This window comes from Lolium perenne, chromosome 4, assembly GCF_019359855.2.
Source record: "Lolium perenne isolate Kyuss_39 chromosome 4, Kyuss_2.0, whole genome shotgun sequence".
NCBI classification, from domain to species: domain Eukaryota; kingdom Viridiplantae; phylum Streptophyta; class Magnoliopsida; order Poales; family Poaceae; genus Lolium; species Lolium perenne.
Genome location: NC_067247.2, coordinates 382,259,067 through 382,283,310, shown reverse-complemented (window position 1 = coordinate 382,283,310; position 24,244 = coordinate 382,259,067). Strand labels below are relative to the sequence as shown.

At 52.0% G+C, this 24,244-nt stretch overlaps 1 protein-coding gene across 1 annotated transcript; it reads left to right on the top strand.

The window, feature by feature from the left end:
• The first annotated feature begins 15,831 nt into the window (after window positions 1-15,831).
• On the top strand, window positions 15,832-23,378 carry LOC139830347 (uncharacterized). The gene is made up of 4 exons (XM_071818350.1): window positions 15,832-16,215; window positions 16,317-16,762; window positions 16,865-18,992; window positions 22,974-23,378. Exons 1-4 carry the CDS (start codon window positions 15,832-15,834, stop codon window positions 23,376-23,378), a joined length of 3,363 nt encoding a protein of 1,120 aa, XP_071674451.1.
• The last annotated feature ends 866 nt before the right edge of the window (window positions 23,379-24,244 follow it).

Here is a 24,244-nt window from a genome sequence, read left to right as displayed (position 1 = left end):
TGAAAATGTGATTCCTCCGGCGTCTAGCGCTTGCGTGCATATGGAAGAACGTCGTGTTTGCGTCCCCCTCCCTCAGCCAAGCGATCCTAGATCTTTGGCGAGCAATCGTGCGCTCCAGAGATGCGAGTCCCAAGACCTTCTTCTTTAGCTGTGCCCGCAGCCATCTCTCCCCGTCGTTCAAGCCTCGCCTATCCACGGCCTTGTCCAGCTGAAGAATAACCTCATTGGCCACGAGGATTTGTTCCTTGATGTTACCGACACGCCGATGACTCCACCTCGACAGAACCCTAGCTGTCGACCGCAGTCTGTTGCTCAAATCCACAAAGGGGTTGGGGTGTTCCTCGACCGCGAACCATCCGGCTGCAACCACCTCCTGATAATCACCAATCTTGGGCCAAAAGGATTGATAGTGGAACCTGGCCTTCCTCTCATATGAGACATTATTGGACATCATGATTGCGCAATGATCTGAGAGGGAATAGGAAAGGGCTTGTAAAAGGCAGTCCGGGTGCCCTTCATCCCAATCAATGGAGCAGAACCACCTGTCCAGTTTCTCAAGAGTCGCCTCCTGTCTTTCGTTGCTCCAGGTATAGCGCCTACCAATCAAGTCATGTTCTTTGAGCTCGAGATCATTCAGCAATCTGCGGAAGCGTCCCATCATCCTCCTGTGCAGGTTGGGTTTGTTCTTGTCTGCCGCTTCCAGGATGAGGTTGAAATCGCCAGTGACGGCCCAGCTCCCTTGTAGCCCGGCCCGAATAGCCCTCAGCTCGTCGAGGAAGCCCACTTTGAGGTTCTCTTGGGTTGGCCCGTACACAGTCGTGAGGGACCATGGCCCTCCTCCTTGAAATTGTAGCGTTATGGTCGCAGAAAAAGTGTTGATCTGCGTATGCGAAACCTCCACCACATTGCTTTTCCAAGCCACAATAATGCCGCCCGAAGTGCCTACCTCCAGCAACGCCACAAAACCATCAAACTGGGGGCCTAGAGGTCCCATGATGGTGAACCTATCCACGGTAGCCAACTTAGTCTCCACCATGCAGACGATAGAGGCGTCCGCATCCTGAACCACGGTTTTCACAACAGTGCCCCGGTTAGGAGCATTTAAACCCCTTGGGTTCCACACAAGCACATTATGGTTTAAGATATCCATTAACAAAACGACGACGTCCACAACAGCAGTGCATCACCACTCCTGTTCCCCCTGCGGTAAGACAGCATCCAGGAAGAAAAGCTTCGCCAGCGCGTCAATCCTACCGTCCGGAAGCGGCTCTGCAAAGTACTTGGCATACCGCTCTAAGCAATCAACTGGGGACTCCCCGGCCACCTCGCACATGCCCAGCCTGGTCATCAACATGACCTGAGCTTTCTTAATGTATGAAGCCGGCTTCCCAATCGCCTTACGAGCGATCCGCATGCTCCTCCTCCTCTCGTCCTCTGGCACGAAGAGTCTCTTCCTACGTCCCCTCTGCACATCCGGTAGAGGAAGAACCGGTGTGTCGATGTGTCCACGTAACTGCGAAATCACAGCCCTGATTGATCGATCCAGGTCTCCACGCGTTCCCTGCCCCGCCGGTGTAACGAAACCAGCCGCATGTGATGATGGGCTGATGCGGACACGTGGGAAGGTGTGGCTAGGGGAGGGTCCCTTTGCACGTCCGTTGCATGCACCCCCAATCCATCATCCCTGTCTCTGAGATCTGCTATGGTACCAGTAGGTGTGGCCACTGCCTGTGTTTCCCCCACCGGATCCGAGCGGACCATGGCCGACGACGTGGCGTCGTTAGCAGCTTCCCCCACAAGAGAGCAGGCAACTGATTGCGCAGAAGATCCGCCCGAACAGTGTGGCACTAGGGAGACAGGAACTGAGCTGCCAGACGGTTGGCGCAGATCCCCAAACGATCCTCCTCGGATGCTGCCTGCCGCAGTAGAATCGGAGTTGCCCATCAAAGTTTCCCGCACGGGTCCACGCACGGACAGCGGAGAGCTGCAGTCCCAAAGTTGTACCGCAACCTGCGAGCCGAATTGGACAGACCCGCAGGAGGACACTTGTCCAGCTTCCACTCGTTGGCCAGCACCTTTTTGACCAACGGCCACTTCCTCCACTACCGGCCGGAGCGCGACAAGAATGTCAGGCTAGCGACAGGCACTCTGCACGTCCTTGATGACCGGCTGCGAAATTTGAACGGTCCCTTGGCTGGATGGCTGATACGTCCCCGACGTATCGATAATTTCTTATGTTCCATGCCACATTATTGATGATATCTACATGTTTTATGCATACTTTATGTCATATTTATGCATTTTCCGGCACTAACCTATTAACGAGATGTCGAAGAGCCAGTTGCTGTTTTCTGTTGTTTTTTGTTTCAGAAATCCTAGTAAGGAAATATTCTCGGAATTGGACGAAATCAACGCCCAGGGGCCTATTTTCACACGAAGCTTCCAGAAGACCGGAGAGTCAACGAAGTGGGGCCACGAGGCGGCCAGGTGATAGGGCGGCCTTCGTCGCGAAACCCCCAGTACCGAGAGCCACGATACGGAAAACCTTCCAGAGACGCCGCCGCCGCCAATCCCATCTCGGGGGATTCAGGAGATCGCCTCCGGCACCCTGCCGGAGAGGGGATTCATCTCCCGGAGGACTCTACACCGCCATGGTCGCCTCCGGAGTGATGAGTGAGTAGTCTACCCCTGGACTATGGGTCCATAGCAGTAGCTAGATGGTTGTCTTCTCCTCATTATGCTTAATTGTCGGGTCTTGTGAGCTGCCGAACATGATCAAGATCATCTATCTGTAATGCTATATGTTGTGTTTGTTGGGATCCGATGAATAGAGAATACCATGTTATGTTGATTATCAATTTATATCTATGTGTTGTTTATGATCTTGCATGCTCTCCATTACTAGTAGATGCTCTGGCCAAGTTGATGCTTGTAACTCCAAGAGGGAGTATTTATGCTCGATAGTGGGTTCATGTCTCCGTGAATCTAGGGGAGTGACAGAAACCCCTAAGGTTATGGATGTGCTGTTGCCACTAGGGATAAAACATTGATGCTATGTCCGAGGATGTAGTTATTGATTACATTACGCGCAATACTTAATGCAATTGTCTGTTGTTAGCAACTTAATACTGGAAGGGGGTTCGGACGATAACCTGAAGGTGGACTTTTTAGGCATAGATGCATGCTGGATAGCGGTCTATGTACTTTGTCGTAATGCCCAATTAAATCTCACTATACTCATCATAATATGTATGTGCATGGTCATGCCCTCTCTATTTGTCAATTGCCCAACTGTAATTTGTTCACCCAACATGCTATTTATCTTATGGGAGAGACACCACTAGTGAACTGTGGACCCCGGTCCAATTCTTTACATCTGAAATACAATCTACTGCAATACTTGTTCTACTGTTTTCTGCAAACAATCATCATCCACACTATACATCTAATCCTTTGTTACAGCAAGCCGGTGAGATTGACAACCTCACTGTTTCGTTGGGGCAAAGTATCTTGGTTGTGTTGTGCAGGTTCCACGTTGGCGCCGGAATCCATGGTGTTGCGCCGCACTACATCTCGCTGCCATCAACCTTCAACGTGCTTCTTGACTCCTACTGGTTCGATAAACCTTGGTTTCTAACTGAGGGAAACTTACTGCTGTACGCATCACACCTTCCACTTGGGGTTCCCAACGGTCGCGTGCTATACGCGTGTCAAGCTAAATTTCTGGCGCCGTTGCCGGGGAGATCAAGACACGCTGCAAGGGGAGTCTCCACATCGCAATCTCTTTACTTTGTTTTTGTCTTGCTTTATTTTATTTACTACTTTGTTTGCTGCACTATATCAAAATATAAAAAAATTAGTTGCTAGTTTTACTTTATTTGCTATCTTGTTTGCTATATCAAAAACACAAAAAAATTAGTTACTTATATTTGCTTTACTTATTTCAACATGTTTCCTTTTAATTTTACCGTAAAATACATACCGGTAGGACGTGGGTCTATAATTGGGAGAAATAATATAGAAGAATTTTTCAATCATGTTAGTACCGTTGAAGATTTTGAAGATAGACACTTGGTAGAACTTGCTCCTACTTATGAAATTGCTGTTGCTGCTTTAGTTCGTATGTTGGAAACTAAATTTGTTAATCTCAATCCTATAATCCAACACATGCTTCTTACACTCGGTGATATGGAAGAAGGGGAAAAGAAAGATTTTGTTTTAGAATCCCTTCTTAGAGAATTTGGTGGTATAGCAAGAGAGGCTAGAAAGGTCTTTATTAAATATAAGATGCTTGGTTCTTATACCAATTTTGTTAGTATTCTTGAAAATATGGACATGGAGAGAGTAAGGTACACTAATAATATTAATGATGGTGGGGAGATCAAAGCACCAATACCATGTAAGCTCCTAGCGATGAATGAAGCACTAGAAAATAACTATGCTTGGCTTGTTCCTGAAAATTTGTTTGATGAGAGTAGCAAGCCCAAGACTAATGAAAAGGGAGCCGCTAAAACTTATGTATCCAATATACTATGCATGGTTGAGAAAACTCCACATCCCGCTGTAGATGCACCATCCTTCGATAATACTTGATATACACTTTCTGCGCCTAGCTGAAAGGCGTTAAAGAAAAGCGCTTATGGGAGACAACCCATGTTTTTACTACAGTAATTTTATTTTATATTTGTGTCTTGGAAGTTGTTTACTACTGTAGCAACCTCTCCTTATCTTAGTTTTGTGCTTTGTTGTGCCAAGTAAAGTCGTTGATAGTAAGGTTCATACTAGATTTGCATTACTGCGCAGAAACAGATTTCTTTGCTGTCACGAATCTGGGCCAAATTCTCTGTAGGTAACTCACAAAATTATGCCAATTTACGTGAGTAATCCTCAGATATGTACGCAACTTTCATTCAATTTGAGCATTTTCATTTGAGCAAGTCTGGTGCCTCAATAAAATTCGTCTTTACGAACTGTTCTGTTTTGACAGATTCTGCCTTTTATTTCGCATTGCCTGTTTTGATATGTTCGATGGATATTTCGATTCCATTGACTTTCAGTAGCTTTGTGCAATGTCCAGAAGTGTTAAGAATGATTATGTTACCTCTGAACATGTATATTTTGATTGTGCACTAACTCTCTAATGAGTTGTTTTGAGTTTGGTGTGGAGGAAGTTATCAAGGATCAAGAGAGGGAGATGATACAACATGATCAAGGAGAGTGAAAGCTCTAAGCTTGGGGATGCCCCGGTGGTTCACCCCTGCATATATCAAGAAGACTCAAGCGTCTAAGCTTGGGTATGCCCAAGGCATCCCCTTCTTCATCGACAACATTATCAGGTTCCTCCCCTGAAACTATATTTTTATTCCATCACATCTTATGTGCTTTGCTTGGAGCGTCGGTTTGTTTTTGTTTTTGTTTTTGTTTTGTTTGAATAAAATGGATCCTAGCATTCATTGTGTGGGAGAGAGACACGCTCCGCTGTTGCATATGGACAAGTATATCCTTAGGCTTTACTCATAGTATTCATGGCGGAGTTTCTTCTTCGTTAAATTGTTATATGGTTGGATTTGGAAAATGGTACATGTAGTAATTTGCTAAAATGTCTTGGATAATGTGATACTTGGCAATTGTTGTGCTCATGTTTAAGCTCTTGCATCATATACTTTGCACCTATTAATGAAGAAATACATAGAGCATGCTAAAATTTGGTTTGCATATTTGGTCTCTCTAAGGTCTAGATAATTTCTAGTATTGAGTTTGAACAACAAGGAAGACGATGTAGAGTCTTATAATGTTTACAATATGTCTTTTATGCGAGTTTTGCTGCATCGCTTCATCCTTGTGTTTGTTTCAAATAGCCTTGCTAGCCTAAACCTTGTATCGAGAGGGAATACTTCTCATGCATCCAAAATCCTTGAGCCAACCACTATGCCATTTGTGTCCACCAAACCTACCTACTACATGGTATTTCTCTGCCATTCCAAAGTAAATTGCTTGAGTGCTACCTTTAAATTTCTATCCTCTACCTTTGCAATATATAGCTCATGGGACAAATAGCCTAAAAACTATTGTGGTATTGAATATGTACTTGTGCACTTTATCTCTTATTAAGTTGCTTGTTGTGCGATAACCATGTTCCTGGGGACGCCATCAACTACTCTTTGTTGAATATCATGTGAGTTGCTATGCATGTTCGTCTTGTCTGAAGTAAGGGAGATTTACCACCTAATGGTTAGAGCATGCATATTGTTAGAGAAGAACATTGGGCCGCTAACTAAAGCCATGATCCATGGTGGAAGTTTCAGTTTTGGACAAATATCCTCAATCTCATATGAGAAAATTAATTGTTGCTACATGCTTATGCATTAAAGAGGAGTCCATTATCTGTTGTCTATGTTGTCCCGGTATGGATGTCTAAGTTGAGAATAATCAATAGCGAGAAATCCAATGCGAGCTTTCTCCTTAGACCTTTGTACAGGCGGCATAGAGGTACCCCTTTGTGACACTTGGTTAAAACATGTGCATTGCGATAATCCCGGTACTCCGAGCTAATTAGGACAAGGTGCGGGCACTATTAGTATACTATGCATGAGGCTTGCAACTTGTAAGATATAATTTACATGACACATATGCTTTATTACTACCGTTGACAAAATTGTTTCTTGTTTTCAAAATCAAAGCTCTAGCAGAAATATAGCAATCGATGCTTTCCTCTTTGAAGGACCATTCTTTTACTTTTATGTTGAGTCAGTTCACCTATTTCTCTCCACCTCAAGAAGCAAACACTTGTGTGAACTGTGCATTGATTCCTACATACTTGCATATTGCACTTGTTATATTACTTTACATTGACAATATCCATGAGATATACATGTTACAAGTTGAAAGCAACCGCTGAAATTTCATCTTCCTTTATGTTGCTTCAATGCCTCTACTTTGAATTATTGCTTTATGAGTTAACTCTTATGCAAGACTTATTGATGCTTGTCTTGAAGTACTATTCATGAAAAGTCTTTGCTATATGATTCAGTTGTTTACTCATGTCATTTACATTGTTTTGATCGCTGCATTCATTACATATGCTTACAATAGTATGATCAAGGTTATGATGGCATGTCACTCAAGAAATTATCTTTGTTATCGTTTACCTGCTCGGGACGAGCAGAAACTAAGCTTGGGGATGCTGATACGTCCCCGACGTATCGATAATTTCTTATGTTCCATGCCACATTATTGATGATATCTACATGTTTTATGCATACTTTATGTCATATTTATGCATTTTCCGGCACTAACCTATTAACGAGATGCCGAAGAGCCAGTTGCTGTTTTCTGCTGTTTTTGGTTTCAGAAATCCTAGTAAGGAAATATTCTCGGAATTGGACGAAATCAACGCCCAGGGGCCTATTTTCACACGAAGCTTCTAGAAGACCGGAGAGTCAACGAAGTGGGGCCACGAGGCGGCCAGGTGATAGGGAGGCGCGGCCCAGCCCTTGGCCGCGCCGACCTGTCTCCTGGGCCCCTCGTGACGCCCCTTGACCTGCCCTTCCGCCTACAAATAGCCTTCGTCGCGAAACCCCCAGTACCGAGAGCCACGATACGGAAAACCTTCCAGAGACGCCGCCGCCGCCAATCCCATCTCGGGGGATTCAGGAGATCGCCTCCGGCACCCTACCGGAGAGCGGATTCATCTCCCGGAGGACTCTACACCGCCATGGTCGCCTCCGGAGTGATGAGTGAGTAGTCTACCCCTGGACTATGGGTCCATAGCAGTAGCTAGATGGTTGTCTTCTCCTCATTATGCTTAATTGTCGGGTCTTGTGAGCTGCCGAACATGATCAAGATCATCTATCTGTAATGCTATATGTTGTGTTTGTTGGGATCCGATGAATAGAGAATACCATGTTATGTTGATTATCAATTTATATCTATGTGTTGTTTATGATCTTGCATGCTCTCCGTTACTAGTAGATGATGCTCTGGCCAAGTTGATGCTTGTAACTCCAAGAGGGAGTATTTATGCTCGATAGTGGGTTCATGTCTCCGTGAATCTGGGGGAGTGACAGAAACCCCTAAGGTTATGGATGTGCTGTTGCCACTAGGGATAAAACATTGATGCTATGTCCGAGGATGTAGTTATTGATTACATTACGCGCAATACTTAATGCAATTGTCTGTTGTTAGCAACTTAATACTGGAAGGGGGTTCGGACGATAACCTGAAGGTGGACTTTTTAGGCATAGATGCATGCTGGATAGCGGTCTATGTACTTTGTCGTAATGCCCAATTAAATCTCACTATACCCATCATAATATGTATGTGCATGGTCATGCCCTCTCTATTTTTCAATTGCCCAACTGTAATTTGTTCACCCAACATGCTATTTATCTTATGGGAGAGACACCACTAGTGAACTGTGGACCCCGGTCCAATTCTTTACATCTGAAATACAATCTACTGCAATACTTGTTCTACTGTTCTCTGCAAACAATCATCATCCACACTATACATCTAATCCTTTGTTACAAGAAGCCGGTGAGATTGACAACCTCACTGTTTCGTTGGGGCAAAGTATCTTGGTTGTGTTGTGCAGGTTCCATGTTGGCGCCGGAATCCCTGGTGTTGCACCGTACTACATCTCGCCGCCATCAACCTTCAACGTGCTTCTTGACTCCTACTGGTTCGATAAACCTTGGTTTCTAACTGAGGGAAACTTACTGCTGTACGCATCACACCTTCCACTTGGGGTTCCCAACGGTCGCGTGCTGTACGCGTGTCAATGACCCAACAACTCTCTCTTCCTCGTCTCCGGCGCCGCCGACCCCCGCCGTCGCCGCGACATTGGCCGGAGCCCCCTGTTGTGTCACCGGTGGCTGAGCCGCCGAAGACTCGCACGACGTTGAGCTAGCCTCCACCATTGTAGCCCGCCCGCCACGAGGGAGGCCTCCTCCTTGCTGAGGCCTAGATGCCGACCCCCCGGAGGGTGGTGGAGGTGGTGGTGGCGGCGGCGACGGTGAATCAGAAGCAGGGGCCTCCACTGCCTCCCCAACACGATGGAACCTGATGAAGTACCTGAGTGTCTTGGTGTGTCGGCGCGTGACCGGCCCTCTGTGCCTACCCCCTCCTCTGGAGAGAAGAGGTGGTTCCTCGATGAAGAGGAGCCTGCCCTCCGGGATGCGCTCCGGAGCATCGGTCCTGACCCACACCCTGAAGCTTGACATGTCGTGCCGACGAGCCGTAGGCGCCGCAACGTCCACCACGAATCCAACCCCCTCAAGGAGGGCATCCACTGTTCTTCGGTGCCACGCGTGCGCTGGCACCCCCAGCAAATCCAGCGGGAGAAGATAGGGCAACTGCACCGCCGTTGCTTGAGCTTGCCGAAGCCAACCACGGAGCGAAAGGGAGAACCACGATGTCGAAATGCGCCCCCGTCTCACCAGCCTGTCCCTCAGGGCCACGTCGCAGCAGAGAACGAGGAAGTCCTCCGGCGCAAAAGGCCTGCTGGACATGCTCCCCGGCCCGACGCCGAACTCGCGATGAAGCGCAAGAGCAGCGTCAGCTAGATCCACCACCGGACGGGTGCCAGTGATGGTCACCACCACCGCCCTCCGGAGCTGATCCTCCATGTTGTCCATGTCCTCTGAGTACTCGAGGAAGCACGCCGAGACCGCCGGAGCCGACAGCGTGGTCTGTTCCGCCCGCGCCACAGCTGGTACCACCTGCCCCGACTGGGGTTGAACGGAACGCTAAACGCCGGGCCGCGCACTGACTCCTCCGAGCCATCGCGCACGACCCTGCTCCATGAGCGCTCCATCCGCAAAGCCCCAGCTGGCGGTGGCCCCGGCGGTGGCGGCGGAAGGACATCCTCCAGCCGCAACGCGCCCGGAGGTGGGGGGCCTGGCGGCGGGGCGGCAGCCACCTTGGGGAGTGGGGACGTCCCGGCGGCGGCCTTGGGAGGCCCTCCCCCTCGGACGGCGAGCGCGACCTCTTCTTGCACCCATGAGAGATGTGTCCTTCGTCTCCGCAGAGCACACATCGAACCATGTTCGTGCACTGCGCCGCGATGCAATCTTCCCCCAAGCAGTTGTAGCACTTACCAGCCATACCTGGCGGGAGACGACGGTGAGCAGGCGGCCGTGGCGCCGGCAGCTGGCGAGCCGGACGCTGCAGCCTCTTCCGCAGCCTCCTCCGTCGCTGGCGCGAGCCCTGCGCCACCTCCCAACCAGGTTGCTGCTCCCCGTTCGCCACCAGATCCGCCGACGCCGGCGCGCTGGGGACCTCCCGGACGGAGGACCCAGCGGAGGAGAGGTCGGAGTCCAACAGCGCCACCCTGTTCAACGACGACATGCCGGCGGCGAGGCCGCGGCCACCGGCGACCGAGACCCACCTAGCTCTCACCTACCACCTAGCTCTCCTCTCCCGTTCTCACTACACTGCTACTAGTTGTAGAAGGCGGTGTCTGGTTTGGTTGAGTTGCGCACCAGATTCTCACCGACCGGAAAACTAACTAAGGGCATCTCCAACCGGGTGACCCAAACGGACGCGCTGGGCCGTCCGTTTTGGGCCGTTTGGGTGGCCGAGCGGACGCGCGGACGGAGCCCCGCGTCCGCGCGTCCGTTTGGGTCGCGCCCTGCGCCCAACGCGGCAGGTTTGGGTCGCGGCCCCGTACAGTACTTTTTCTTGTAAATCCACTATAAAAACACAAAATAAATTGTAGAAAATATATAAAATAGTTCAAATGCTCAAAATTTATTACACATTACATTGTCCACGTAATGAAGGATAAAGTATTATTCAAAAAAAAAAACGATACAAATGATCTAGGCTTCCGGATTTCTTTCATCATTGTTGTTTGCAGCATTGTTGCCTACATGCTGCCTGACGTGCTCGATCAAATCTACCTGCAGCTGGTTGTGTACAGCTAGATCTCGAATTTCATGGTGTGCATGAAGAACTTCCTGGAATGATGCCGGGCCACGTTGAGGAGTAACCAACTCTCCCTGGCCATCCCAGTCATTATCATAGAGTGAATCATCCCGCTCTACTTCAACAATCATGTTATGCATGATTACACATGCGGTCATCACCTCCCACAGAGTTTGCACATCCCAGGCTCTGGCAGGGTGTCTGACGATAGCCCAACGAGCTTGGAGGATGCCAAACGCCCGCTCGACATCTTTCCGGGCTGCCTCCTGCTCTTTGGTAAACCTTGCCTCCTGCACTGAGTTGGGTTTTCGGATTGTCTTCATGAGTGTAGCCCAAGGTGGATAGATACCATCAGCAAGGTAGTACCGCGTTCTCTTTTGCGGTCCAAGGCGGCGGCGCGCCCCGGCAAGGACCCCCGGTGCACGGGGATCTGCGAGACAATGTGATCGTGGATGATCAGCGCAGCATCCGTGAAAAATTCGTCGTCCGAGTCCTCGTCGGACGACGTGTCGATGAAGTTCTTGAAGAAGTAGTCGTCGTCGCTGTCCACCATGATCTACAGCTGAAAAGGGACAAATTTTAGTATTCCCATTTCATCGAACATGTCGCACGCGGAGGCCATCCGGTGCGTCCGTAGGGACCTGCAGGCCATGGCCGTCTCGGCCGACTTGCGGTCTGCAAACACGGTGCACGAGAGCTCACCTCCGGCGGCAACGGCGCAGCTGCGAACGGCGGGAGGTCTCGCGACGGTGGGAGGACAGCGGCGACGGCGACGGCGTCCTCCGACTCTGCTACGACGCGGCGAAAGCAGCGCGGGGCCGCGACCTATGCTTCCGCCCCGCTTGCCGGCGTGTCGACGACGGTGGCCGGCGTCGACGCCTCTCCCAAATCGCCGGTCCTTGGCTGGCGGCGGAGCGGCGGGAGATGTGTGCGAGGGGTTTGTGTTTTGGGAGACAGACAGGTGGGCCAGGGGCGGACAAGGGGAGGACGCGAGCGACCAGCATCCGGCGTCCGCGGCCACGCAAACTCGTCCCAGATTTGGGCCGGGTTTGGGTCGTCCCGGACGCCGCGGCCATCCGTTTTAGGGATAGGTCCACGCGCTGGGAGTCCGACTCGATGCAAACGGACGCGCGGGCGCGGTTTGGGTTGCGCGGTTGGAGATGCCGTAAGGGCATCTCCATCGAAGGCGACGAGCGTCAATTTGCGTCTGCCGGACGGAATGCACCTATGCGTAGCATGTTGGATTCTTGGAACTTCTTCACCAGCAGCCACTCTATTGGGCCGACAGTCGGCGCACGCCCATGATGGTTGAGCCTCCTAACCTTAGGTTACCTATAGAAGATACTGGGCCAATTTAATTAATACCGGCCAGTGCAGTGCGTCACGCACCACACCCCTTCGATTTTTCATCCGCGTGCTGCTTCATGTTTTAATTAGTACCACATCGCTCGCGTAAGATCGATCAAACCTGTTCATAATCCCCGCCGGGACGATTGGATGCACAGGGCGATAAGCTCTGTTAGCACCTCAAACATTGTTATATGATATAAGCAATTCATCTATGAAGACCACACGACACGTGTGGTTGGCTTTTTTTTTTTTGCTTTTTGTTTTTCCGTTCAGTTGTTGATTGACTGCCTTGGGATGGTGCTGAGTAGCCCTTGCGTGAACCACCTGAGAAGAAACTTCTTTGGTGTCTACTAAAAAATTGGTGGGATGGACGATAGGCGCTCCTGCGACGTGGGAGGCGGCGGCGTCCGCTCCCCCCCGAAGCCGAGCTCCTCGCCGTCGCTCCTCTGCTCCCGGCCGTCTCCGGTTGGGCGTGGACTGGGCGGTCGGTTCTGGGTGCTCACGCCGGCGGAGGAGGATGAGGAGGCGGTGAGCGAGGCCAGCGACGACCTTCCCTCCTCGCCGGGCTCGGGCTCAGGTAAGCCTTCTCCCTCCCCTTCTCTTGGCCTTTTTCTTCTGGCGGCGGAGGAGCGGGGTGGCTCCCTCCGGTCGTCCCGGCGGTCGGCCGTCGAGGTTTCCCTCCGGTGGTGGAGGAGGGGCTGGCTCCGCGCGGGATCGGAGCGGCCTTTCGTCGGGCTTCTCTCGCGCTGAGAGTCGCCGGCGCAGTATGTTCCCGGCGCAGACCTGGGGGTCAGCCCGGTGCCCGTCGTCGAAGCGGGGGATGCCGGCGGCGGCCGCCCCGGTGGCCTTGGCGACGGAGTCGTGGGTGGCGGCGGAGAGGAGCCTCGAGTCGGAGGAGACTGACCCCTTCCCACCGCTGCTTGGTGGGCTGGGCCTGACGGACGTTGGGCCGGCCTGCTCCCTGTCCCAATCCTCTGAGGCCCATGAGTGCCAAAAGGCTCTGGAGCTGTGGGCTGCGGCGGTCGTTTCGGCCCAGGCCCACACACCGGCCTCGCGTGGCCCAGCTGCGGGGGAGCCGGCACAGCTTACCTGGCTGTGGATCCGCAAGTCCTGCACGGATCTTGCGCAAGGGTTTCCAGCCTCGGACCAAGACGTGCGCCGCCACCACCGTTCGGCACGCAGGGTTCGGCGCGCAACACCTCCTCCTCCCCTCGCACGCTCGTTTGCGCAGGTCACCATGGAGCGGCCGGCGGGAGGCGGTTCGGGTGGGGGCGGGGGCGCAGGGGCCGGCGGCCAACGGAGCCAGGCCGGCAGCAAGCGTCGCTTGGAGGACCGCTCCCAGGCGGCGGCGGGTCGGCCGCAGGGGGCGTCGGGGGCGGGTCGTGCTCACCTGCAGCAGCCGCTGCATCAAGAGGCGGCGCTCCGGGACCGGGCCCTGGCGGAGCAGGGTCGGTGTCGGCAGGGGCAGGGGGGCTCCAGGGCCGGCGCGGGTGAGATCAACGCCCCTCCCGCCTGGTGGGTGGCGAGGGAGAAGAAGAGGGAGGCCCGTCGGGCTCTCGAGGCGGCTGCGCCGCCCGTACCCCCTTCCATCCCGGAGCTCGGCAGGGGCCGGGCTTCGGAGACCACGGCGGGCAAGCAACCCGTGGCGCAGGGCCATCCTGCGGCGAGCTCGGGGCCGAGCCTCGCGTCTGCCACGGAGGGGGAGGTAACCCCTGCCTCCAACATGGAGTGCTTCAAGTGCGGCAGAATGGGGCACTTCCAGGCGAGCTGCACCTACCCGCCGGTGTGTCTCCTCTGTGGGGTGGAGGGGCACAACTCGAACGCTTGCTTGTCCAAGGGTAAGCAGCCGGAGCTGCGCATCCTCAGTCAAGCGGTGCCCGGGGAGAGTTTCTTCTACCTCGACTTCGATGAGGATGAGGATGAGGATGAGGAGGTGACCAATGGGGCGGTCATCTCTTTTCGCCAGGTGTCGTTCACGGCGCTTGACCTCAGCCGGGAGCTGCAGCACCTGGTGGAGGCCGACTGGGACTGGCAAGTCCAGGAGGTGGGCCGCAATGAGTTTGCGGTGCTGTTTCCATCCCGCGAGTCGCTGCAGTTCAGTACCCGCAGCGGCCGCCTCTTCCTGCCGCTCAGTGGGACGGTGGCGGACATCCGTCTTGCGGACGCTGACCCGGCCCCAGTGGAGCTCCTCCAGGAGGTGTGGGTCAAGCTCACCGGGGTCCCCAAGCGGATGCGCAGGGCCAACCGTCTGTTGGCGGGGATGAGAATGCTGGGCTGGCCGATGGAGGTGGAGGAGGGTTCTCTCCGCTGCCGCCAGCCCGTCCGGATGCGCATTGCTTGTCGCAACCCGGACAAGCTCAAGGGTGTGGTGCAGGTGTTCCACAAGAAGCAGGGATTCAGCATCGGCATTCACGTTGAGTCTCTCGCCGGCCCGTCCGGGTCGGCCCCTCCACGCTCGCCACCGCAGCCTTCTCACCCTCGGGATGAGGATGAGGATGATGACGACATGGATGACCTGTCTCCCTCGCGCAGGGAGTCGGAGGAGAGGGAGGACCGTGCACGCGCGCGCGAGGGTGGCAGTCCGCCCGGCGAGGGGGTCCCGAGGGGCTCCCAGGGCCACGCCACCTCCCCGGGTGACAAGGGCCGCACCCGTGCTCAGCCGGGAGTCCCCGAGGCTGGGCAGTCTGTTGTGCAGCCCTCGGTGGAGGTGCGGCTAGAGGCGGGCCTGGACCAGTACGGGAGCAACCTTCGCTCCCCCTGGCCGGCCCCCTTGGTGGTGCTTGAGCAGGCCCGCGCGTGCAGGGCGGAGGTGGAGGCGCCGGTCTGGTCGGGACCTGGGTCGGTGCAGCCGGCCTCGCCTCTTGTCGCCTCCTCTACTCTCATCACCGCGGACTCGGAGGACTTCACGCCGTCGGGCTCGCCCAAGGACCTGGGTGGCGCGGAGTCTCTCATCTCGATTGGTGTTCTTGACAGTGACGAGATGATGAGGGAGGCGTCGGAGCTGGATGAGGCGACGGTGGCTCAGTCAGACGGCCCAGGGGCAGGCGTTTCGAGGAGGAGGCGCACGAGGACGGTCCCGGCGGAGCCGGCGCGCAAGAGTGCGCGCCTCACTGGGCCGGGTGCGGCGACCCCGGTCTTGCAGAGGGCGCAGGAGAGGACGGCTTCCAGGAACCTCGACCCGTCAGGTAAGCTCGATGACTTTGCCATTCTTCCTAGGGTTTCCGATTCTCACCTTCTTCGGGTTACACACGATTCGGGTCTTGCGTTTTCTTGTGAGACACACTCGCCCCAGGAAGCCCTCGCCCTGATTAGGGCTAAGGAGGAGGCGCAGGCTGCGCTGGCCCTTGCAGTTTTCCGCAAGGAGGTGGAGGCGGCACGCTCAGTGCCCCCTACCCCGACGCCGTCTGTCGTAGTTGGGACTACGACAGCGACGGATCGGGAGTCGGAGTCCACGCTGGTGGATATCCCTGTGTTGGCTGTGCCCCAGCCCAACTTGAGGCGCGCTAAGGCCGTGTTGGCTTCCCGCCGGGGGCGGAGGAAAGGTGCCTGTGCGTGATGCGCGCAGGCTTCTACAACATCCGTGGGTTCGGTCGGCCGGGACGACGAACGCAGATTAAGGATTTCATCTCCCGAGAGAGGCTTGACTTTGTTGGCCTGCAGGAAACCATCAAGGCCTCATTCACCCCCGCGGAGCTGCTTAGCTTGGATCCGCATGGTCGTTTTGCTTGGAAATCCACCCCCGCGCAGGGGCGCTCGGGAGGCATGCTTCTTGGGGTAAATGAGGACGCTTTTGAGGTCATGGAGTGGCATGGGGGTGCCTTCTTCATCCGGGCAGATGTTCTGCAGCTGGACACCTCTTCCCGGTGGTCGATCTTCGTGGTGTATGGACCTGCGGATCACCGGAGATCCGCTGACTTCTTGGAGGAGCTCTCGGCGGCGGTTAATGCCTGCCCCTTTCCACTGGTGGTGGGGGGGATTTCAACCTGATCAGGGGATCAGAGGATAAGAACAATGACAACATTAACTGGCCGCGGTTCCAGAGGTTCAATGATTGCATTGCTTCGCTTGCGCTTCGGGAGATTCGTCTGACGGGGGCGAGATACACGTGGACCAACAGACAGCTCTCCCCCGTGCGTTGCGTCCTTGATAGGGTGTTAGTTTCCCCGGAGTGGGAGGGGCTCTTCCCCTTAAGCTCCCTGGTGGCAGGCACCATCATTGGTCCGGACCACTCCCCTCTTGTCCTTAGCTCCGGGGAGGAGTTAGGCAAGAGGAGTTCTCGGTTTTTCTTCCAAAAGGGATGGCTAGAGAAACCAGATTTCCATGCGCTGGTTGCCCATCGTTGGCAGGACCTGGCGCGTGAGGCAGCGTGGTGTCAGGACCCGATCGAGACTTGGCATCGTATTGCCGCTGGCCTTAGGCAGTTTCTCAGAGGTTGGGGGGCCAACCTTGGGAAGGAGGAACGGGACCTCAAAGCTGACATCTTGGCGCAAATCCGGGATCTTGATGGGATCGCGGACCATGCGGGCTTGGATGACGATGGCTAGGCGCTGCGTTATCACCTTGAGGGCCAACTCCTCCACCTATCCAGGGTAGAGGAAGAGTACTGGAGGCAGCGTAGTCGGGCCAATTGGCTCATCCAGGGGGATGCGAACACGGCCTTCTTCCACGCTTTCGCCAATGGTTGGCGAAGAAAGTGTGCAATTTCGAGCCTCGTCAGTGACTCGGGGATCATTACTGATGAGAGGGAGCTGCTGGCTCACATCTATGACTTCTACAGAGGTCTGATGGGGGCGCAGGCGGCGCCAAGTTTCCTGACTCTTTCTCCCTCCATCTGGCATTCCATTCGGCGGGTGTCGGAGGGCGATAATGACAGCTTGATGCTCACCTTCTCTGGGGAGGAGATGGACACGGTTTTGGCTAGCATGAAGACGGATACCGCCCCGGGGCCGGACGGGTTCCCGGTGTTCTTCTTCAAAGAGTTCTGGCAACTGGCTAAACCGCTTATTTTGGCGATCGCCAACGGTTTTGCTCTGGGGAGGGTTGACATTGCCAGGCTCAATATGGGGGTCTTATCCCTCATTCCCAAGGTTCCTGGGGCGAACGATATTAGGCAGTTCAGGCCGATAGCACTTATCAACGTTATTTTCAAGTTTGTGGCCAAAGCGTACGCGATTAGGTTATCTCCAATTGCGCATAGGATGATTAGCCTGACCCAATCGGCATTTATTCGGGGTCGTCATATCCATGAAGGGATCCTGGCTCTGCAGGAGATCATTCATGAGACCAAGTCCAAGAAACTTCAGGGAGTTTTCTTAAAACTGGACTTTGAGAAGGCTTACGATAGGGTGAACTGGGCCTTCTTGCGGGAGGTACTTCTCCGCAAAGGCTTTGAGCCTGGGTGGGTTCACAGAGCGATTGGTCTGGTCTCGGGGGGCCAGACAGCGATCACTGTCAACGGGGAAGTAGGGAACTTCTTCCGTAATGGGCGCGGGGTGCGTCAGGGGGACCCTCTGTCCCCCCTCCTCTTTGACTTTGTGGTGGAAGCTCTGGCTTCCATCCTGGACAAGGCCAAAGAGGCGGGTCACATTTCTGGGTTGATCCCACATTTGATACCTGGGGGGGTGTCGCACTTGCAGTATGCGGATGACACCATCATCATGCTTCAGCCAGATGATCTGGCCATCGCCAACCTCAAATACATACTTCTCTGTTTCGAGAATATGTCGGGCCTCAGGATTAACTTCCACAAGAGTGAGGTGATGGTTTTAGGCGGGGATGAGACCGAGGGGACCAGGATTGCCAATATGCTTAACTGCAAAAGAGGCACCTTCCCTTTTACTTACCTAGGTTTACCGGTGAGTGACCGTGCCCTTCTAGCCTCGGATTGGGGTCCGTTGACTAACAAAGTGGCCAAGCGCGCAGATCCCTGGATGGGAAAGCTGATGTCCTCGGCGGCAAGGCTGACGCTTATCAATGCTTGCCTATCTAGCTTGCCACTGCACGCGATGTCGGTTTGCCTCTTGGGGGAGGGAGTTCATGGCCTGTTTGACAAGGCCAGGTCCCGTTTCTACTGGGAAGCGAACGGGGCTAAACGTAAATACCATTGGGTCAGATGGTCGGCAATGTGTAAGCCTAAATGCCTGGGGGGGCTAGGTATTGTGGACACGAGACTTATGAACATTTGCCTCTTGGCCAAATGGATTTGGAGGCTATACGCTGGGGAGCAAGGCCTCTGGGCGAAGATCCTTAGGGCTAAGTATCTAGGGGAGAGGGACCTCCTTGCAGATAAGCACCGGCCTGGATCTCAATTTTGGAACGCTATCCAAAAGATCAAACATGTCTTCGGCATGGGGGCCCGGCATGCTATCCACAATGGTCGCGCTACTAGATTCTGGGTGGACTGGTGGCATGAGAAGGGCCCCCTCAAGGACCTGTTCCCGGGTCTCTTTGCCATTGCGTCGGAACCCCTTGCCATGGTGGCCACGCTCTTCCTGGGTAACCAGTGCAGGCTCACGTTCCGCCGTGAGCTGGGCTTTGGGGAGCGAGTGGAGCTGGCCAACGTCGCCCGGCTGGTGGAGACCATCCACCTGTCGGATCCACAGGACCGGATTTCGTGGTCCTTGGAGCCAAATGGGAAGTTCTCCGTGCGATCGCTGTATAAGAGCTTATGCCAAGGCATTCCCCACAAACACTATGGGATAGTGTGGGAGATCAAGGTGCCACTCAAAGTCCGCATCTTCCTCTGGCAATTATCGAAACGCCGACTCCCCTCCAACGACAATATCCGGAATCGTAAGGGTCCATCCAATGGTACTTGCGCCCTTTGCTTGGAGGTGGAGGATAACAACCACATCTTCTTTAGATGTCCGCTGGCGCGCTTCATGTGGAGTGCGGTCAGAGACCTTCTTGGTTGCTCTTGGAACCCCACGTGCTTTGCCGACATTTTTCGGTACATGCGCGTCCACGTTGGCCAGACTCGGAGAGTTCTTTGGTTGGCGTGCGCTGCCCTTCTGTGGTCTCTTTGGAACGTTAGAAACAAATTCACCATTGAGGGTAGTTTCCCTACTAACCCGGCTAACGGCTTGTACAAAATGACTGTTTACTTGCAGGCTTGGAAGCTTCTGGCTAGGAGAGGAGACCGACAAGCGGTGGAGCTGGTGATTGGCAGGATCCGAGCTCTTCATGCTTCTATCAGAGATAGTGTCTAGTGTCTTGTGCTCCCCTCTGGGGCCGAGCGGAGTCAGGTGGCGTCCGGTCTATCTTGGTGGCAGGCTTTGGCGTTGGGGCGTCGCCTCGCCATCTGTTGAGCTAGGTCGTTCACCTTGTATATTGTGCTGTCCAGGTCCTGTAACCTATGCTTGTGTTTGTGTGGAGCATCCCTCCATCTTGTCTTGTCGTGTCTTGTTCGTATCTGTGGATGATGTATGAATTCTGCCGTTGGGGCTTTATTAATTTAAAACCGGGCTCTGCTCGAGCCTTATGTTTAAAAGAAGAAACTTCTTTTTTGCAAGTCCAACTGTGTGTGCGCTATACGTGGACAGATCTCAACGATAACTCCTTGGTCTGCGCGAATACTTGTCTAGGACGACCAAGAGGAGGAGCCATAGCGTGCGGGGAAACACTTTCTCTTTACAATCAATCCTCTACTTCCTCCATCTAAAAAAGTATAATAAGTGTCTCCATTTTTTAGATATAGATGTATCTACAAGTAAGATGTGTCAAGATACATCCGCATCTAGATAAAATCAAGACACTTCTTTTTAGACAAAGATAATATATATTTTTTCTCGCAAAAAAGAAATACTATATATATTTATATATTTATTTATATCTATATTAGCAAATAGTACGTGGTAGAGATATATGTGATGTCTTGAAGATTATATATAATAAAATAAAGTCTAAAGGAAACAAGATATTTTGTTGTGATCTTCAAAACGTTAACTCTTTCATGACACAATCTTGTACTTTTCGAAACATTCAAACGTAGCTACCAAACTAAAAGTCTATAAATATCAATGGAGGTTCTCCCATAATTTTAACTTGAGACGCAATGAATGCCAAGTCTAAGTGCATGCACGGTCAATAAAGTAGTCAATTAACATTGGCAACAGTACCAGAAATAGCAAACGAACATTTTGGTCAATGTCGGCGGGGAGCCGAGAGTACAAATCTCCATTGTCGAGAACGTAGCAGCCAGGAGAAATATTAAGAGGACAATTGTCATCGCGGCAACTATGAGAAAAAAATCCAAATTATATCGGGCAAAGAAAGATCTGAAGACCCATACCTAGAAATCAACACCACCATTAATGCCGACATGAAGATCTCGTGGTGGAACATGACCCGAAGATCTCTTCGTCGGGGGAACACTGCGTTAGCTATGATAATGTGTTGTCTTCTTTGGCGGTACCAGCATCCGCTGTGGGTTTGGGTTAATTAGCAGGCTAAGGTTAGGGTATACGGGGTACTAGCGCCAATATAATAGTCTACAAACTTCAGAATAAATGTAATGTTGGTCTCTCACATAAACATGCTCCCATACATGTAAGAAATAACATCTATACTTAGAATTCTATATAAAGTCATACTACTCATGGTACTATGCCATTCTAATAGAACGAAAAGGGGAACACGGTGCTTACAACCATTATTACTTTATTAAAATAAAATTTAAGTAACAAACAGTATTACAGCTCACGGATCATTTAAGGTCGAGAAATGAATCAACCATCTGAAGAAAAGTAATAAAAATAAATGCTAGTGGATCAACAAGTAAGCCTGCTATCAAGCCTCCAACTGCACCGGTGAATAAATCCTATGCAACCGTTTCTAAATGGCTACGCCCAAAATCCATGTCCTAGCGAAACTCCTCCAGCTGGAGACATTACCGATATGGGTAGCAAGGGGATGACCTACAAAAAGCACGCATTTTTTGATTTGTTAAAAAGTAAAACTATTTCGGACGTGTCATATTGTCTATAGTAAATCGCAGGTACCAGCTCGAATTTGGCCTTTAGATATTTAACTTTCAGTTGAGGTCACAAGGAATTTTCCATGCCAGCATCTTTGGAAGGTCAAAATTTCCCTCAAGGTTAAGTTTTTGTATGGTTATGCTAAGAACAACAGCTTAACTAAAGGCAATCTGTTTAAGCTAGGGTGGACTGGCAATGACAAATGTCTTCTGTGGTTTAAGAGAATCTATAAGGAGGTGGCAATTTGGCTCATAGGAGCAAATGCTTTCATTATATAAAATAATTAAAAAACAATTTTAAAAATATTAAAAAATTCTGATATAAATTTGTTGGTGTACATCGTGACATTCTATGTTAGTGCACAAATTTTCGTGGAGAAACAATATTTTATATGGCGTGTACAAAAAAGACAAAAAAATATCCTATACGTAGTCGTGTTATAGCATCAAAACTTGTCTTTTTTACAGGAGCCACAATTGTTTTTAGTTTTTTTTTTGAACTTGTGTACAAACATAAAATATGTAGATGTACATGAAAAATTTTATTTTAAATTTTTTTGACACTTCAAAATGTTGATTCACACAATGAGAGCAAATGCTCCTATGAGCCAAAGTGAATATCCCAATCTATAAATCATTTAATCTTTATCTGGCCGCCTGGCTAAATTAATCTGGCAGATGGTGCTTTGTGCCTTTGGCCTTGGTAGCTGAAGGTATCATGGTATGGCTGGGAGCTGGTAAAAATTGTTTCCAGCTATACAGCGTGATCTTGTGCTCAGCGGGAGTGCTGTTGTGTGTTGGGTCATTTGGATAACGAGAAATGACCCTGCTGATCCGGCCTCAGTGATCTACAGGTTGTGTGATTTGGTTAACTCCTTGGCCATTTTGCAGACAAAGGAAGCTTGAGGAATGAGGATGCATCGTAGAAATTCTGGACGGTGATTAGAGATGTATACTTGCGAAGACATGGATGGGCTCTGGCTCCGGCTACGGCAAAACTAACCTGTTGAGAACTTGGAGTTTGGTTTGATAGTTGGACCGAACTACCCGGCGGCGCCGCACGGGTAGCGATCTGTGCGGCGGGTGGCTAACCAGCTGAAATAGGCTCGCGGATATTGTTCCGTCAAGTTAACACCTAGATTGACAGATTAGCACGTCGTGACATGGTTCTGTCTCTAGCTATAGTACGTCCTTCGTGACTGTGGGGACAAAAAAAGAGCATCTGCAAAATTCCGAGCCACGTATTTTTTACAAGGTTAAGTATCTGGTATGGTTCTCACTGTTCCCAAGTCCCAACACCTTGCAGCTCATGTCTTTTCTTCGTCATGGTGCACCGAAATTAGTATTTTTTATCACATGCATGTCTCCATAAACCATTTACAAAACGGATGTTAGCTATGTTAATTGCGTTCTAGTTGCCAGATTACTACTGTAATTGCCAGATGCCCTTACTTATGCCTGGTTATCAGATTTAGGTGTTACTAATTCACAGATTAGTTAGGCCTAAATGCCAGATTAATTAGCCCCTAATTGCCACAATTACTAATTATGAGAAAAGATAATAGTTGCCTACTCCTAGTTTCCAGATTATTTACGCCTAATCACCAGGTTCAATTGTTAATGATTTGCATGCTAATTAGGAACTGAACGCCAAGAAAATTTTAAGCCCAATTACCGGTTTAATTAGCCTAATTGCCAGGTTCTAAACTTCAAAATTATGTAGCCGCATTGGAAGGAATCAATCGTCCACTGGTTCACAGGCAGAAATCATGTTCAATCTCAGCAAAAAATCAAGAGGGGATGGGTACACAACTACTCGAGGCAATGGCTCGATGTGCTGGGCAACGGCCTCCACCGCAGCTCGTGCTCGGCGGAGGCGACGGCCTCCCTGCTGCTGCGTGCTCGGCGTGCGGCGACGGCCGTGCTCCTCGAAAGCGGCCTCCAGCGCGGCTGTGCTCGGCGGTGGCCGTGCAGCGACGGTGAACTCCGGCGCGGCCGGCGGCGACGGAGGGCTCCCAGCTGCCTCGTGCTCGGCGGCGGCCGTGCCGCGACGAGAGGGCTCCTGCGCGGCTCCGTGCTCAGCGGCCTCCTCCTCCTGTTTTGCTCCCGGCGCTGCTTCCCATCCTAGTTTCACGCACAGACCATGTGCGGTGGCACCGTGAGGATAAGATTGATAGTCACTTATTAGGGGACGATGCGTTTTTTCCTAATAGTAGCCGCCGCACGGGAGCCGCATCGATGCGGCGCTGATCTATAGATTTTGAAATTTTGTCAAAAAGGACCACCTGCCCGACTGAAATGTCAAAAAGGACCACCTGTGAACGGAAATGGCAAAACTGCCGTGGCGGCACGACGGCCAGCCGACGCGTGGCGCCTGCCGCCGTAGCCGGTGGCGGCAGGGCCTGCCGCCGTCGGCGATGGCGGCACGTCCGGCACCGTCAGCCGGCCGTGAACGGCCCGCAGCCTGCCGCCCTTGCCGGTGGCGGCACGCCGACGTGGCATGCCTGCCGCCGCCACCGGTGGAGGCAAGTGCTGCTGCCCCGACAGGCCTGCACAGCGCGCTGACGGCGCTGATTTCCATGTACTTTTTCGAATTATTGTACTGCTTTTTGGCTGATTGCACTGATTGAGGCATGTTCTGCTAAATTTTCCCGCCTAATTCTCTCGCTCAGTTCGCTATAAAAGCCAGCGTCGAGTGTGCCTAATTCTCTCGCTCAGTTCGCTGATATCATTTGGTACACAAGTGCTCATACCTTAGCCAGCATGAGTGTGCCTTGCTCAGACCAGGATTTTAGACCGATGAAGGGAAAGAATGCAACTTTGCCGCCGGGGGTTAGAGCAGAGAGGTGTTGGTGCGGCCGCCTTGCGAAGGTGAAGGAAGTGGTGGATTTTTCGGATAAGTTCGGCATGAAATATTTCATGTGCGCATACTACGATCATGATCCACCCGCACATACAAGTTCATCGTCCTCGAGACCTGCGGTATGTTGTAAC